The following is a 16895-nucleotide window of genomic DNA, read 5'->3' on the forward strand; positions in this document are numbered from 1 at the left end:
ATGAAAACCTGTATTTCTGTGGGGTCTTCCCTGCACTGAAAAGGAAAGTCTACCAAAGCTTAGGAATAAAGAGAAAACTGCCTAGTGGCACTAACACAATTGAAGTGAAGAGAGAAATGTGAAACCCCTGAGATGTCTGAGAAAGTGAGAAGTTGCTTTGTGGTTACGCCGCCTGCCCGCACTCTCAAGAAGCAGAATATTAGGTGTTTTATACCTCTATTTCCCCAGTATCTGTATAATATTAAAACATATATAGGCAATCTTTTCCAGACTGACATGAAGCCAACACAGTTTAAAAGTGCTTTGTCAGGAGGGAACATGCATCATAAACAGAAAACTGACAGGGTCCAGATTTGAAACTTTCTTTAATTCTGGGTCACTTTGGATTTTAACTCTTTCCTCACCTTCCTGAGAGCAGAGGTTTCACTAGCTGTTCTGACATGCTGAAATGGATGGAATCAGGTTAAGTCCTCATACAGATGGAGCTAGGATGGAATAAGTAAGAAAGATGATACTCAGCCCTTTGTGCTTCTCATTCAAAGGAGTCATCTTACAGAGCCGAGCAGCGCTGCTGTCTGGTAGAGGTGCGAGCTGAGCAGCTATTCTTCTGTCGGCTGTGCAGAGCTGGGGAGAAGGGAGGAGAATTTCTAGTACTCCGGTTGTCCAACTTTAATAGGAAGTGACTAAAGTTCCTCCAGTGGCTAGACTTACCTTTACATGCCTTCTCCTCTCCCTGAGAGCCCTCAGAAGATGTGGACAATGTGCTGCTCGAACTTGTGCCTTCAAGAAAACTGTCCCAGAATCATGAAGGAGAACAGCTCTACTTCTCAAAAAAACACTTGCCTTGTTGCTGTAACTTTTTCTTGTGGTAGATCTTGCCTTAATTTTTTCATTGGCCTACAGGTACGAGAAGTGTTGCAGCTCAGACAAGAAGCTGAAGAACTCCTCTGAGCCTGAAATCTGTTAATCTTTGAATTTTGTTATACCAGGGAATGACAAAACTTCAAAGCCCATAGTGAATAGAATTGTTTCCCTGCTGTATCAGTGAGCATCATTACCTTGTAGCTGAACAAGAGTATACACAAAAGACTTAAACTGAGGGAGAGTTTACCGTGTGCTTGGTAATGTGGAGTTGTATTTTATTTCCAACCTGTGACTTTCAACTATTTTGTCCTTTTTATGCCTATTTTAACTGAATTTAGAAGTCTTCTATGTAAATTCTCCAGACAGTGACCAGGTTGCTGCCTTTATATTCTTTGGTAATTAATTTCGATTAAGCTTGTAGATTTCTTGTTGCAGAGAGGTTTTCTAGGCCTTCGATTTTTGTAGCTGCCTTCTGTTTTTTTTTTTTTTAAACAAAAGCATCGGAAGTGCATGTGGTATTCTGGGAGTGTTCTCTTTGTGAAGATAATGTCTCTCCTTTCTGCTGCTTATCTGTCCCTTCGAGGATTGCATTGATCTTTCTGATCCTAGAATGTATTTGGAGGTTCTATATTCTCTCACTCTTCTTCAATTGTGAAAAATGTCTTTTAGAATATGATTTTCCAGGATACAGTACACCGATTTCAGTCACTCCTTCCCCATACGTAAGGTTCCAGTGGACTTTCCTCTTAAGAGTCCAACTTTGGTTTTATTCAGGTACATTTGGCAGCTGTTTGAGGCTGTTATGCATTAATTCAAGAGGGTGAACCTGTTCAAAAGAAGAAAAAAAAAAAAAACAAGAAAACCTTGTTCATCCGAGTGATGATTTTGGTGCTGACAAGACTGATGAATGTTACTGTTGAACTGCTCATCTCCTATGAGTTTATGATTTTTCTGTGTACACTTACTTTGCTGGAGACACAGATCTCAGCCTCCTGAGTCGGTTTGTAGCAGGTTTTACAAAGGTGAATTAGTGGCTCTAGATTTCTGTCATGTGAAATAAGTTCCATGTCAGTGAACTTACCTGAGATTCAGTCTTTTCCATATGACTTCAAAGACCTGTGCTGCCCTGGTCCTCTTAAAGTTTCTACGACTTTTGCTTTTGACATAAGATTCTACACAAGCCTTGATCCTTAAAGGTTCATATCTAACATAGTAGCAAATATAGCTCGTGTTTCTGTCACCAGGTTTGTCCGAAACTTGATATCTATACCACTTGTTACAAAGCATGGTTTCCCACTTCTAATGCTAGCGGAAGTGCAGCATTCCCAGATCATATTCTATGCTTAAGCTGTTCTGAAGTACTGTAGGGATGCTGCCTGTCCAGCCAGAAGTCACCTCCTGTGAGACCACAGTGCTGAGAACTGCCACTGAAATGAAATTCCAGAGTTGTTGCTAAGTCTAGAGCTGTGAGTTACATCTCATCAACAAAAGTTGAGAGGGTTTTGCATCTTTTCAGCATTATACTTTGGGAGAGTAAGGTGGAATCTTCTCTTTCCATGCTGGGTTCATATTTCTCACTGATATTTACGTTAGCTTCCTTATCTCTTGATGATGCCAGTTTGTGGTTTGTTTTTGTTGTAATTTTTTGAGGGTATTCCTTTTGGGTTTTGGCTCATTGCATTTGTGCTGATTTCTTTTGAATGTCTTTCAGGGCTGTTAATGCATGCAAATGTGCATTTTCCGATGACTTAGTTCTGCTTCTTTGAATTTCCTGTAACCAGTTTCACTGATCTTTATGTTCCTTCAGGATACGTCAAAACTTATTTATCGGGTGTTTGTCTATGTTGATCTTATTGAATCTGGCCTTTTCTCTATTAGAACCCCTTTTCGCTCTCTTCAAAGAACTTCTTGTAATGTTAGCTTTCCATGCTGACAGTGCTACTTTGAAGGAGGTTTTGGATCAGTGACAGCTTGAAGAATTCTGCTAGCTTTGTACTCGAGAGCTAAGTCTCGGAACTGTTAGATATTCCCTGCAGAGACACAGACTTGCAAAGTAAGCATCTCTTTCTTGCTAAAAGAGTTACTCATTAAAGCATAAATCTTTTCCTCTCCGCTACCCTCCCCCAGCCTTCCACAATTCTTCCCATAACTGATTACACAGCGTATGGTGCATGGTGGAAATAGAACATCATGTGTATGTTTTTCCCCAGCTGAGCCTGAAGAACATAAAATGGAAAAAAGTGCAGTGCACAGATTGAAAACTGAAATGAATATCTGCACTTTGATACTTCTAATGACTTGAATATGAACATCATCTGTATTTTAATGTATTTGAAGTTCAGATTTATAGCTTAGGCTCCATCTGACAAATATGGCAAAGAAACTACAAGACTTGAGATTAAAAGACTGAATTATACCCGTTATGAAAACATATGTTGTTGCTTTGCATTGCATAAAATATACATAATTTTCTCTAATGGTACCTTTTATCAAAATGAAAAATAACTTCATTTGCTCATTCACATAAATTGTTTGCTGCTGTGCTAAGCAGTTTTCTGTAGCGTCCATGCCTTTAACCCAAGATACATTACAACAGGTAAATAACCATTATTGCAGTGTTGTCCTTTTGAAATAACTTTGAACTGCAAAAGAGAGTTAAAAAAAATTACTTGAAATTGTAGCAAAATTTCATTTGCTTTCTAGATTAGAGTATAAAACAGGAAAAAGGGAATTGTCTGTTACTGAAAATTGTATAGGCTCCTGAGAAACTCGGATGTACTGAACATTTTTATCACAGAAGAGCTGAATATGATGAATGTTGATCTAAAGATGACCAAATTCAATATCAAATTACTTATCTGTAAATATCTTCGTCTTCTCAAATGTTTAATTTACAGTTGTAACTGTTGTATGCTCTCTTTGACATATTGCCTTCTTCTTTCAGGGTTGAATCCCACCAGATTTCGAATAGGTGACCAAGAGTTTGACTCTTTGCCATCTTTACTGGAATTCTACAAAATACACTATTTGGACACTACAACCTTGATAGAACCAGTTTCCCGATCCAGGCAGAATAGTGGTGTTATCCTCAGGCAGGAGGAAGCTGAATATGTGCGAGCTCTCTTTGACTTTAATGGAAATGATGAAGAAGATCTTCCATTTAAGAAAGGAGACATACTGAGAATCCGGGATAAACCTGAAGAGCAATGGTGGAATGCAGAAGACAGCGAAGGAAAGAGGGGAATGATACCTGTTCCTTACGTCGAGAAGTATAGACCTTCCTCTGCTTCAGTATCTACTCTGATTGGAGGTAACCAGGATAGTTCCCACCCACAACCACTGGGTGGGCCGGAGCCAGGGCCCTATGCCCAGCCCAGCATCAACACTCCGCTCCCTAACCTTCAGAATGGCCCTATTTATGCCCGGGTTATCCAGAAGCGAGTCCCTAATGCCTACGACAAGACAGCCTTGGCTTTGGAGGTACATAATGGGCAAAACTTAGAAAGAAGAGATCTGTTCAAGGGATTTCCCTTTCAATCACATTATAATTTTGTAGGAATAAGAAAGGGAAAAGCATTGTAATACTGGTTTTACATCATGATTGATAAGTTACGGATAAAAGCTTTTTTCTTTTTTTGAATGAATAAGTGACTAGAGTCACTTGTAGACTAGAGTTTGATATTATAGCATGTTTAGGTTACTGAACCAATATCATGTCTTTGTCAAACATCACTAACATAAGTGTTTCCCCATCCATGTTTTCACTTCTGAAGTCTTTATTTTAGGGGGGAGGGAGAGGGAGCAGTTCATAAGTTGTGTGTCTGAACCTGTGTTCAACGTTGCTTGCCTCACCCCAGTCTTTAAAAGATGTGCTGGGTTTGTTTTGTTGTTTGCTTGTTTTTTTTTTCAATCTGTCAGCAATTTAAAAGCGATCAGTGGAAACATTGATAGTCACTTCAAAATGATACAGACTGAGATGATGATGATGATCACACACAGGGTTTTATCCCAACAGCTTGACCTCAGGCAGATTACTTTGGTTTTTAGTTTGTGAAGCAGGAACGTACATTACAATTCATTAGAGAGGTCTCGTGTAAAGCAGTGATTGATGGAGTATGATTTGTAATAAAGCATTAAGTTTCCCTAAGGTTGATTCACTTCCTGATACAATCAAGTACTTGCACATGTCCTTTTTGATTTTTTTTCCTCTTAAAAAGGAGACTAGAGTGCTCTATCTCTACACATCAGATAGTTCGCCCCCAAGTTACATTTGAGGAAATTGAGACTAAGGTATTCTCAGTGGCAGACCTTTGCCTTAGGATGATATGTAAATTATATCCTTTAATCTAGGCTTTCTTTGAGCTAAAGGCTCTGGAATTTCCTGATACCTAATTGACTTCCTGTTTATATAACATTTTAAGTACTTGGGAGAAAACAGTTTCTGTGCTGAGTCAGAGCATCTCCTCTTCACTCTCAAACACTTCGTTTAATCATGCATAGCACAAAAGGCACTTCAGTGATGTGGCAACTATAGGTATGTGTCTTTAGTACAGAATTGGCAAATGTGGCACATTATACAGATCTGATAATTGATGTACAACCTGGGAGAGGTGAAATTTTTCCCTGGTGTAGGTAAAAATTTGTCTAGGGAACAATGTAAATATACTCTGAGTTACTATTTGTTCTGTTACATTTCTGAATCAAAAGAGAGCCAGGATACAGAACATAAATTTTTGGGTTGAGAAGCACGTATAGAAATTGATGCCAACTCACCAGATTTTGGGGAAACGTGCGAAGATTTTAACCTTCAGACTTCATACAGCCTAAAATGCTGTCTGTTTCCCTGTGTTTCTCACTCCCTCCACCCAGCCACCTCCTGGAGCTTGGAAATATTCCTGAATGTCATTGTGGACTGTTGCAATTACCAGATGTTAGATTTTCTTTGAGCCACTGGATATTATGTTGTGGCATATTTATGAAAACCTTTTGGTTTTCCTTCTGGATTTTGTTTTTAAGCTTTTATTTATTAGTGTGCTACTAGTGTTCTCTTAAGCTTAACTGTACATTTTATTTCGCTTAAAGCAGAACCCCACAACACTGCCAACTCACAGTTTGGTAGCATGGAGTGAAATAGAGAGACTGAGAAAATACTGATAATCCAGGCCACCATAAACAACTTTGAGTGAAAGCAAAATCCTTTACACGCTGAAGAACAGCTTGTGAGTGCCATGGCTGATCTGTTAGTTCAACCCTCTTCACTAAAACTCACATGGTCTGTCAAGTACGCTGTGCTTTAGAGAGTGGAGTTTCATGGAGAACATCTCTCTGTTCTGAGCTAGCTTGCACCACTAGTGTCTTTTACTAACTCATGATAATAGGCTGGATAGCTGAAGTGTTTGGGAGGGGGGAGTTGAGAAGTGCGTAGGCGCTGCCTGTCTGTGTAAGGATGTAAGATTTATAGTGTCTTTCTACCTTTGTGTTAGAACAATGGCCTTTGTAGGCCTCGTAAACTTATTTAAATACTTACTAGTTGACATGTTGAACCTCTTGGTTAGGATGATGTATTCCTGTCATGCTACAGCTCTACATTTAAGAAATGCAATAACAGTGGTGGTTCTCTATTCGGTACATAATATTGGGAAATTTTAGGTTTAACACGTGAGCCATTTATTGCTGCTTCTAGTAGGCCTTCCTTGCTTCTTTGCAGCTTTTATCATTTCAAATCACAGCGTTACTGAGTTGCTTTCAATGTCTGTACAGGAAAAAATAGCAATATGCACTTCACTCTCTCCAAGTTTTTCTTCATCCTGTCTATCAAAGTACTGTTTCTTGTTGTCTCCTTTTTTCACATTCCCTTTCACTTCATGGTGTTCCTTCTCTGTTTATTTAGAGATCTCTTTCTTAGATAACTTAGTAGAAAGCATTATGTAAATCTTACCAGTCCATTTTTGCCCAGACCTCTAAATGACTATAAATATAGAAAGTGGGATTCTTTCCAAATGAAAACTCTTATCCTTAAATCTGGCAATATTAATGGGCGAGGGTGGATCCCACTGTTTCTCTCAGGAAAATAGATTCTTAACATCAAACATTTTTGGCCCAAACCGCAAACAGAATATCTGTACTGTTCTATTATTTTAAGACTGACATGGTTTTGAAGAGCGCAAGGAAGGAGGAGCAGAGCAAATGATGTTCTAATAAAGGCTGTCAGGAGAAGATAACTTTTATTTTGCTTGTAACTGGACCTATTCAGGGAGTTGTCAGTCTATATTAATTAAGAGAAAAGAGAGGAGAAAAAGGGAAGATCTATGTGGTGAATGACTCTGAGATCGATCAATTTATTTTTTTTCTTTGTAACAGTAGCAGAACTCTGCCATTTTGACCTCACCAAAGAGGAGTACTTGGAATAAAACCACAGCACATGAACCTTCAGTTTTGCTTTGAAGCATATGGGATATATTTAGTTTTAAAACTTCTGAAGACTGAGACAAATCTGGCTTTATAACAGGGTACAGTGTTGTTCTTAGATAACTGAGTAGAAGTTAGTTGTTCTTGAGTTGCTGTGCTTGTGGGATGATGCACAATAAGACTAATGATACCATAAGTTAACGTTAAAAGTGAGGAGAAGTTAGTGAGTCCACTTCTAGTCTAAATGTTTTAAAATTCCAGCACTTGCAATAATGAATAATTTTTTTTAAAAAAAGGTTCTCTGTATTGCCTTCAGGAGAGTACTTGAACTATAGATTAATATGCAGAGTCTCAAAGCAGATCTAGAAAGATCCAAGTTATTTAAGGAACTAATGGAGTAATGTTATTAAGCTAGCATTTGTGAAATGACCTATGCTTACTTAAAGTCAGTCCTGTTTTGATAGGTGTAAAGATATATAGATATATATGTGTGTAAATTAAATGAGAAGATGCATATAAGTGAAAGTGAATGGAAGATTGTATCAGAAAGCAAGAGTGGTTGCTAAATGAAATTACTGTAATGGTAAAAAAGGAATATTTAAACTCAGGTCTTTCCTCTTTTAACAATTGCTGAAATGCAAATTTTGAGTGTAGCTTCTTATAGTAAGGAGAATTCATAAATGGGTGTCCCTTTGCTGCAATGACTCTGAAACACCCCTGAAAACCAAACAAACAGCTACAGGATGCTTCTGGGAGTGAGCGAGTGTCACAAGCATCCCGTATTCTAACTCACTATCATTGCACTGTTGAACCCACCTTTTGCAGGTGAGTTTGTCATACTGTATCCAGGATAACCTCTATATGAACATAAAGTAGTGGGTGATATTCAATAAGAGCAGAGAGGCCAGCAGTCTAAGAAAAATAACTTACAGATAGCAAGCTTAAGTGCAACTTGTGCTTTTTCTTTCCTAGTAGGTTGGAGGTTATATACTTTTTCTGTTAAAGGCTGATAGGTAGGTTATATCCAGGTCTGAAGCAATTTAAAGTTATCTAGGATAGCATTCTTGTAATGGTTGTGATTAGGAAATAAGATTTTCTGCTTCTAGTATTGTCACATTTAATCTTATCCTTGTTAAATTATGGCTGATGTATTGTTTTGGTCAACAGAGTATTTTTACTCTGATTATTAGCAGTAGCAAAATTATACATTCTGCATGATTAAATTGCTGAAGAGCTGAAACTAGCATTCAGTAGTCGAGGAAGGCTTCCTTTTTGCCTGTAGCAAATACATAAGAGGATTTTCTTCAAAATATGATTCATTAAAATGTCTATACTAATGAGTACAAAAGGAAAAAATAAAGCTGCAGCAAGAGTCCCAAGTGTGCCTCTCATTACCAGATAAGTAATCATTAGAGGTACGGAAGCTTAATTAAATGTCCATTTAGTGGTTTGAATTTACGAACTGTTAAAAGCTGTTCTGGCAAAAAATTGCAAGTGATTAAAACCTGTAAAGTTAATGGAGATTGGTCACATCCTAAATTGTTTTCCTTGTTCTTCATTCACTGCCTGGAAAGTGAGAATAGTGAGATTCTGTTTTGGATGAATTTGGAACACAGTGATGAGCATCTGTGTAAACTAGTAACTGTATATTCAGTGAAGTTCTGGATGAAATGCAGTAAGGCTTGTGGCCATTCCTTGAGAGTTTATTTACAGTATTAGTGAAAGAAAATAGAGTATATCTGCCCCAAAAGCATTCTCCATCTGTGACCCGGGAAGAATTCTGAAAACGGTTGTATGTTACTTGTAAATAAATTACTGATAAAATTCTACACAGAGGGGTAGACAGCTTTTCAATATTGCATTTATTAACTCTCCAGTGACTGTCTTTACAATGTAAATTGTGCTTTGTTAGGTTATGTAAGTGCTGCTTAATTAAAGTACCCTTCAAGATTCAACAGAGTTGGGGACTGATTAGGCCTAGACTTGTGGCCCCGACTTGAACTACATGACTGCACAGCCTTGGGAAAGCGACTGCTGTGCAGTTTTCCACCTTTGTCAAGGGAGACAATGCCTTTAGAATTGGTTATGTGACTATCAGGTTGGAGATTAGAATACGAGATGTATTACTGGGCTTTTATTTAGTGTAGTCCATTAGAACTGGATACGTTTAAACTAGAGCATATTGTTTCATCGGTCCACAGTAACCAGTATTTTTCTAGCCAAACAATTCATGTATAAGAGGGAGAGGGTATCAGTTGTCTTTACTAAACCCATGGAATTTATTTATGTGAGAAATCCATGGTGGGCGAGACTGAAATATCGTCTGGCATTGCCTCTAGTAGTGGCTAGCTGTGGATGCTCAAAGAACAGAGCAGCCTTATGGCACTGCTTCTTATTCCCCCACATATTCTCCCAGTGTTTTATAATCTGTGGCTATATAAATGTATATATATATCCCCCCCATTTATCCAGAACTTTTTCAATACTACCTGAAAAGCACTTAGTGGAGTTTCAAAATTGAGGAGCCATTTTAGCTTGCAGATTAGTGTTCGCTTTGTACACCTGCGAGCCTCCCTTCCATTAATGAGGTGGTTGATGCAGTACAGAGTGCAAGCCTCTGTCAATTCAGAGAGATGCGTTTATTGTGATAGCAGCTGATGTTAAGTCCCAAGAGTGCTCTGAAAGATCGGTGCTGGATTGCAGGCTCTTCGATTTAGGTAGTTCTCACCTAATCTAGGTACGCTTCTTTCTCTATATACTTTCTTCAGGAACAAATAACATTGGGTGGTAGGCTGGCGTATCAAAAATGGTCAAGACTAAAACTATTTTTTATAGGAATGTATCTGGTACACTTGGGTGATTGACACCAAAGGGGAGGGGTAGCAGCTCATCCTATGTGTTTTTAGGAATTGTAACACTTCCTTATTTCCTATCCTACAGGTCGGTGAGCTGGTAAAGGTCACAAAGATTAACGTGAGTGGTCAGTGGGAAGGAGAATGTAATGGCAGACGTGGTCACTTTCCATTCACACATGTCCGCCTGCTGGATCAACAGAATCCTGACGAGGACTTCAGCTGAGTGTGGCTCAACAGTTGCGCTTACAGATGGGAACAATCTCAACTTGTTTTTATTGCAGATGCCATCAAGACTTACGTTCCGACAGATGTTGAAAGCAGTATTGCTTGTATAAGCGTTCTGATAACCTGCAAACCCCTGGGACTGAACACCACCATTCCTTAATCAAGGGTCATGTAATTCAGGGTACGACAGTAGATAACTTGTGTGTCAAGTGGCAGAACTAGTACATGATTATAGGTTGTAATGCCTGCTTATGTCCATGTGCACAGCAGACTGGACCTTGCCAGCGGCAGCAGTTGGAGAAAGCAGTAACGTAGATGTTACGATAAAGTTCATAGCTCTCTCCGGTCCTATTGCTTACGTTGCTTCTTCCTCAGGCAATGAACATCAACCTTAGACAATTCAATATATAGATAGAAATTTCACAAATTTATCCTGGAGCTTTCTCCATTTTTTTTTTCCATCTTTAATTCTCTGTCCTAGAAAGGCTATATAGTACTGTGCATGGTCAGTTAACTATGCACAGTACAGATTCATGTAGAGCCCATTGAGGACAGCCTTATGATTTACAGATGCTTACCATCTTAATGGTAAATGACAGATCAAATCAACTTTGGAATTCTAGAAGTTTGTGGAGACTAGATTGATTTCTTCAGTACTGTTGATGCTTCAAACATAGCAGCTGATTTTAAATTAAGATTTCTATTAACACACCAATATCTTTTTATCCACAAATATAAGGCTTGTGGAAGTGTAAACATCCGTATCAGTGCTGAAAAATATGTGCATAGCACTTTAATGCATAGCTTTAAAGCAGTGTTTGATTCACTAAATATACTAAAATATTGGCACTGCTTTCCGATAAAATTAAATTATATAGGGCCAGTTTAATTTTTCTACAATTCTTAAATACTCCTGTTGTACAATACTCTTACAGTACAAATCAGTGTCAAACATGGTGAACTGACAAACCAAATATTACTTTTACTTTAAAGTTACTCTGGGGACTCTTCTGGTTCAATTCCCATCTGTAAAATATTTGATAGTGAATTCATGAGGATTTTATTTTTAATAAACTAATGGAAAATACTGGTGTGCTTCTGGATTGATTCTCAAAAGGCATAATAGGGTAAATATGGCTTCATAGCTCATAATGCAAATCAGTGCATTGAATAGGTGGTATTATGCACTGCTTGATTTTTTTTTTTTTAGTCTGTTCTTCTAATTATCTGGTTTTCTCTAACATAAATCAGAATGGATTCAGTAAGTTTTGTAAACTGAAATTAAACACTGAAGTAACTATCCCTTGCCTGTACCCTGGATTGTTTTCCAAACACAGCAGTCTAGTGACCAAACTTAATGAGCAAACAAATTTTGTAACTTTGACTGCAGTGCAATCCACACAGAACAGTTTTTCAAATAGTATCAAACTGAAAATGTTATTTTTGGATGATATAAACCATGTGACTAGAATGGCTCATTGGTTGTAAACGCTGCGAGGGCTAGTTGCCACTGCAAAGCCTATAGCTGCAAGGCACCGACCTGTACAACAGAATACTGGTAACACTTTACCTCAGAACTGTGTAACATGCTGGAAACGATAATATTTCTGTTATATTTAAGTACTAGTTGTTTTACTTCAAAACTAATCCATCAGCAAGTCTGACTAATTTTCAGGTAACGGGCACTCATTAATTCTGTAGACTAACGCCAATGTACGTTAATCATACTTTTCCATCACCAATCTCATGAGCACTACTGAAAATTATTAGAAAACTGACAGTTGTGACAGTGGTGTAAGAAGAATGGTGAGAAAGGAATTGCAGTACTGTTCTAGCTTGGATTGCTATTCTGGTTAGGGTGATATGCCAGTGATTGTGGGATCTCGTCTAGCTTAGTACAAAATCTACTTTGAGGAAAAAAATTGAGAAACTAACTCTAGGTTCTGTAACACAGTGGTTTCATTAAGGCTAATTTGTATTTTTCCTCTGACCTTGATATTTACTATGACTGATTTTTTTCCAATAGCTGCACTCTAAATAACAGACTTAATACTGAGTTTATCAGTTGCCCATATATGCTTATATTTTTCTTCGGGTATTGCAAAAGAAACATAATGAACTGTGTGTTCTTAGAGTAACACAGTTTGTTCTGAAGTATTTTTTCCAATTGCAATTAATGAAAGCTTCTATGTACCTCTATGTACCTTTCCAATCAGCAATTATTTTAAGATACCAAAAGAACTTTTTTCTGAAGGGAATTTTATTATGCAAATCTTGCCTTTTTAATATGAAAGACATAAATTGAATTAACTAGAAAATACCCTGCAAACTTTGTAGATGTGGTTTTGTTAAGACTGCATAAATTGCGAATATTTGTACACTTTGAAAGAGAAAAAAAAAAGAAACTAGAGGAGTCTTAATAGCTGCTGTTGCACTAGAATCCTAAGTTCTTGTCAAGCAGTTTTTCCTAGTCAACTGATACGTTAATGCAACTGTTTTCCACTATTCAGTTCTAAGCCGAAATGTGATTTTGTTTCATAGGTGATAGAAATGAGTATGTTTGCATTTGGACGAAATAGACATTTCAACTTATCAAGCTCTTAAAGAAAAATAGGTAGAACATATGTTCATGAACATGTAGATTTGATCCTTTTGTGGCCTTTGTTTATCCTCTTCTATTTGTTCCCTCCCTTCTCCCCGATGCGTGCGAAAAAATCATTGCTAAGAATGTTGGTCACAATCTTTTGTCTCTACTTGGCTGTGGTTTTGGTCTCTTGTGCATAGGCAGGTGTTAGAACTAGAATAATCATTTCTAGAAATACACCGTGAAAGCAGAATGCTCAATTACACTGTGTTCTTCTGGTGCATTTATACATTATATCACACTAAAAAGTACAACTGGCTGCTATGGTTTTTTAATATATATTTCATTTTGGTAAACCCCAGCCTTTTTACTAATATTTGACCTGGTTAAATCTTGTTAATCTGTTTGAATTGTATTGTTAATAATGCAAATATTTCTAATCATCTTAAGAGTAAAACACTTCATTTTTGTTAATGGTTTTGGGGAAGGATTCTAACCAAACCAGTTTGAAGAAAAATATGAACATGTGCCATTGTATTATAACACTATCCACTTTCTTGACAGTTAAAGTCTTTTTTTATTTTTTTGTAGCATGTAATGTATATGTTCATAGTACGTGAAGTAAATAAAAGTATAGCCAAAACTTTGACTTGGTGTCATTCTCAATCGGCTGTCATTGGAATACTTGCATTTAATAATCTAGAAATAGAATTGCGGGTATGGCCATTTTTAATTGGCCATACTCCTATGAAAACAATTAATACCTGCAGAAGTAAGACAAACCAAGGTAATTAAAATAACTTATCAACCAGTAAAATATTACGGCCTTTTTGAAACAAGGTGACTTTCTGTAATCAAATGAGTTCCTTGAGTCAAGGGGGTGGGGGGAAAAGTATATGCTCACTGCAGAAGAGGACTCATGAGGAATGTTAAGATGAGGCTTTGTAGCTGTTAGTCTCACTTCTGCCTACACAGGTGTATCAGGAAAGAGTTTGGGGATTCTTTGGATTATGTGTGTCTGTTTGGAAAGACTAAAAAGCTGTTTATTCATTCTTAGAATTGTCAATAAAAATGTACATTAAATATACAAATTAACCAGCAAGGATCTTGTACAAGAGTCTACTAATGGTTCAGAAGTGTGGTAGTGAGAGAGCACTGTTTCAATGAAAGACTGAGATGTGCAGTGTACTGTCAAGGGATGAAGCACAGAAAATGAGGACCAGAATGCCTATATCCCATGTGGGAGAACATTTGTAACATGAATCTGCATTAGACCTACTTTTGCCATTGTAATCCTTAAAAGCTGCAAGGGGAAGTGGCCTCTAGGCCCCCAAGGATAAGAATCTTGATGGCAATACTATATCTAAAGCCAGACAGTTTAATTTGGGGTGTACACCAGAGAACAGTTCTAGCTCCACACTAGGGGGTTCCTTAGCGTGGTGTGCCATAGTTAATCATGGACCAAAACCTTGAGGCATTCAAAAATCCCTCAAAGCATTTGGCCTTCTGGAGGTGCTCCCTAGTTCCACAGGCTCTTGCTGCGTGGAAAAGGCCATGTTGTATGTTCCCAATTAAAACATTATTTACTTCATTGTTTCTAAAAGTATACAAGGACCAGTCTTGTTAGTACTGCTGTAATCATTTTCCTTGCTGGTAAGGGCAAGGGCAGCATTTGTTTTCTTAGTCACTCCGTTACAGTGATGGCTCCTCATAGTTTAGTTGATTCCTATTCAGTTGGCTGGCTACTACAGATAACGTTCTCAGTTAATACTGTTCCGTGGAGTCTTCAAGTGGGACATTACTTATTAAATGGATGACTTTGCATTTAAGTGTACTGAGATGCCAGCCAAGCTTTCCCGTCATGTCTGCACACAATAAAGACTATTCTATCAGCTTCAGATGGAAAAAGTTGAATTTCCATAGGTAAAAGTACTGCCCCCAGCTTTGCTCCGGTGTTCATACAACTTGGCTGCAGCAGAGCTGCAATCCAAGAGTGCCTTTTAATGAGATTACCCGAGATAATTTAAGAGCTCACTGCAGCCAAAAGGAAGAGGTTCTATACGCCTCTCCACACTGCCCTGACAGCCATGCCCTCCTGCTACTTAACCTCAGACTGGTATTTGCAGAACTTCTCTGTGAGCTGAGGTAACACAGGGCTCATGCAGAAAACTATTGCCCCTCCTTTCCTTTCATCTTCCTTCCAACAATGGTTTTCGGCTGCAGTAGTGACTGAATCAACTAATGTAAAAGTTGAGGGTGCAAGGGACAAGCAAGGATTGCATGAGAAAGTTAAGCTTTGAGTATTTCCCTGCATTGGATTGTTTACTCCTCATGCTTTGCCAAATCCCTGACCACTTTCCAAATATTTGCATGCCATCTGTAACAAGTGCATTAAAAAATATTTGAAGTATTTAGACAATACACTGTAATTCAGCAAGCGTATCAAGCGTGCACCTCACTTTTGGCAAATAAGCTTAAAGTGACCTGGTTTGTTTTTTATCATTGAGCTCTCTACAACTTGAGTACCTGCTCATGAGGATCACAGAAAAGTTCCTAAATTGATGCAAATCTGATTTATTGTGCACAGCTACCATACAAAACTGTCTCAGTTGCTGAAAAATAGACTTTTGTGGTTAAGATTTATGAAGTGCAGAGGTGATTTGCAAGTCTCGCAATGAGTTTCAGTATATTTACCCAAATACACGGTGACTCTTGTATACTGCTGGGATCTTCTGGGTGCCTACCAGCACTGCCTTGGTAATGGTACCATGTATTTACAAACAATTCAGAGGTAAAGGTATTCAGAGGTAAAGAGAAAATCTGCATTTTCTTCTCATATTTTGTCTAAATTGAAAATAGGAATTTTTTTCTGAACTTGACACCTAATTTTCACCATAGTCCAGACACACTAATGTCTTTGTTTTTTCTTTTACGGAATTCTGATTAGATAATCCTGAGATTTGAAAGAGTTGGGGCCCAAAATGTCCCATGTAAACAGAGCATTGATTTTCTGGGTAGGCAAACAGTGATATAAAAATAATTGTTATATTTTTAGATTTATTTGTAAGAAAACCATAAGGTTATGTTAATTTTACATACCCTAAAGCTCTTGTTCACCAGCTGAAATAATATGTATTAAAACGATTCAGGAAACAATAAACTAATTTTAAAAAATGTGCTTTAGGTGTGTGCCTTCAGTCACACATCAGGAGCCCATTTCAGTGGGCAAAATGCAAAAGAGTAAATAGAACGATACCTGACATTGTGTCCAAGAGGTGCCAGGGCCTGCTCAGTCTCTGCTGTGTATCAAAAGCCGCAGAGGCCTTTGTGTACTTCCACACCTCAGGAAGGCTGAGCGTCTTTAGCCCGCTCATCCTACGGACACTGGAAGAGGAGAGATACGAGACTTCATTCACAGCTACCCTGAGCAAATCCCTGAAGATTAAATTTATGCTAGCCAAGCATAATCCGTTTCAGTTTTTTCAAACCATTCTGATTTTGGAAATTGAGTCATTATCTCAATTATTTAAGTGTATGCTCCATTTTTTTCAGAAGTACTCTGGAACTTGTGAAATATTCAATTTTAAGTTCTAGTTCTTCTAGCCTCTTAAAACTGAAATTATCATGTCCTACATTAGAGCATTGGAGGTGATACTTTTTTGCTTGAGTAAACAGCCCAGAGAGATTGCAGAAACCTGCTAAATGGGACCTTCTGCCTTTCACTCATTTCTAGATTCACCATTATGTATGTATGGAGCATACCCGCTGACTTGTACAAAAATTCACAGAGAGGTATTCAAATACTATTGTCAGTGTTGGAGGGCAGCAGAAACATGTTCCCCGAGAGAAAGAGGTGCATGGAGGGAAATGCCATTCTCCCCGAGCACCCCCAGCCCGCGGCGCGGGGCCTGGCTGGCGGCCCGCCCTCACGCGAGGCAGGGCCCCCTGCCAGCAGCCCG

General features: G+C 38.2%; 3 protein-coding genes across 4 annotated transcripts in view; 2 read left to right on the top strand and 1 right to left on the bottom strand.

Moving 5' to 3' along the window:
• The window catches only part of LOC103924845 (chromosome unknown open reading frame, human C17orf85), a 28587-nt gene extending 26621 nt beyond the window's left edge, over window positions 1-1966 (bottom strand). Inside the window, exon 1 of the mRNA XM_009333450.1 lies at window positions 1946-1966. Within this exon, the coding sequence (XP_009331725.1) occupies window positions 1946-1966 (21 nt within the window). The remainder of the gene's footprint in view (window positions 1-1945) is intronic.
• Window positions 1967-3693: 1727 nt separating this feature from the next.
• Window positions 3694-13585, top strand: CRK (v-crk avian sarcoma virus CT10 oncogene homolog). Its single transcript, XM_009333451.1, has 3 exons — window positions 3694-3724; window positions 3809-4344; window positions 10213-13585. The coding sequence occupies exons 1-3, from the start codon at window positions 3694-3696 to the stop codon at window positions 10348-10350; spliced, it is 705 nt and encodes a 234-aa protein (XP_009331726.1). The 3' UTR covers window positions 10351-13585.
• Window positions 13586-16282: 2697 nt separating this feature from the next.
• Window positions 16283-16895, top strand: part of YWHAE (tyrosine 3-monooxygenase/tryptophan 5-monooxygenase activation protein, epsilon) — a 26701-nt gene continuing 26088 nt past the window's right edge. For both annotated transcript variants that reach the window (XM_009333443.1, XM_009333442.1), the window contains exon 1: window positions 16283-16293. The gene's annotated coding sequence lies outside the window, so the exon portion shown is untranslated. The remainder of the gene's footprint in view (window positions 16294-16895) is intronic.

Source organism: Pygoscelis adeliae, unplaced genomic scaffold (assembly GCF_000699105.1).
Source record: "Pygoscelis adeliae isolate BGI_AS28 unplaced genomic scaffold, ASM69910v1 Scaffold331, whole genome shotgun sequence".
NCBI classification, from domain to species: domain Eukaryota; kingdom Metazoa; phylum Chordata; class Aves; order Sphenisciformes; family Spheniscidae; genus Pygoscelis; species Pygoscelis adeliae.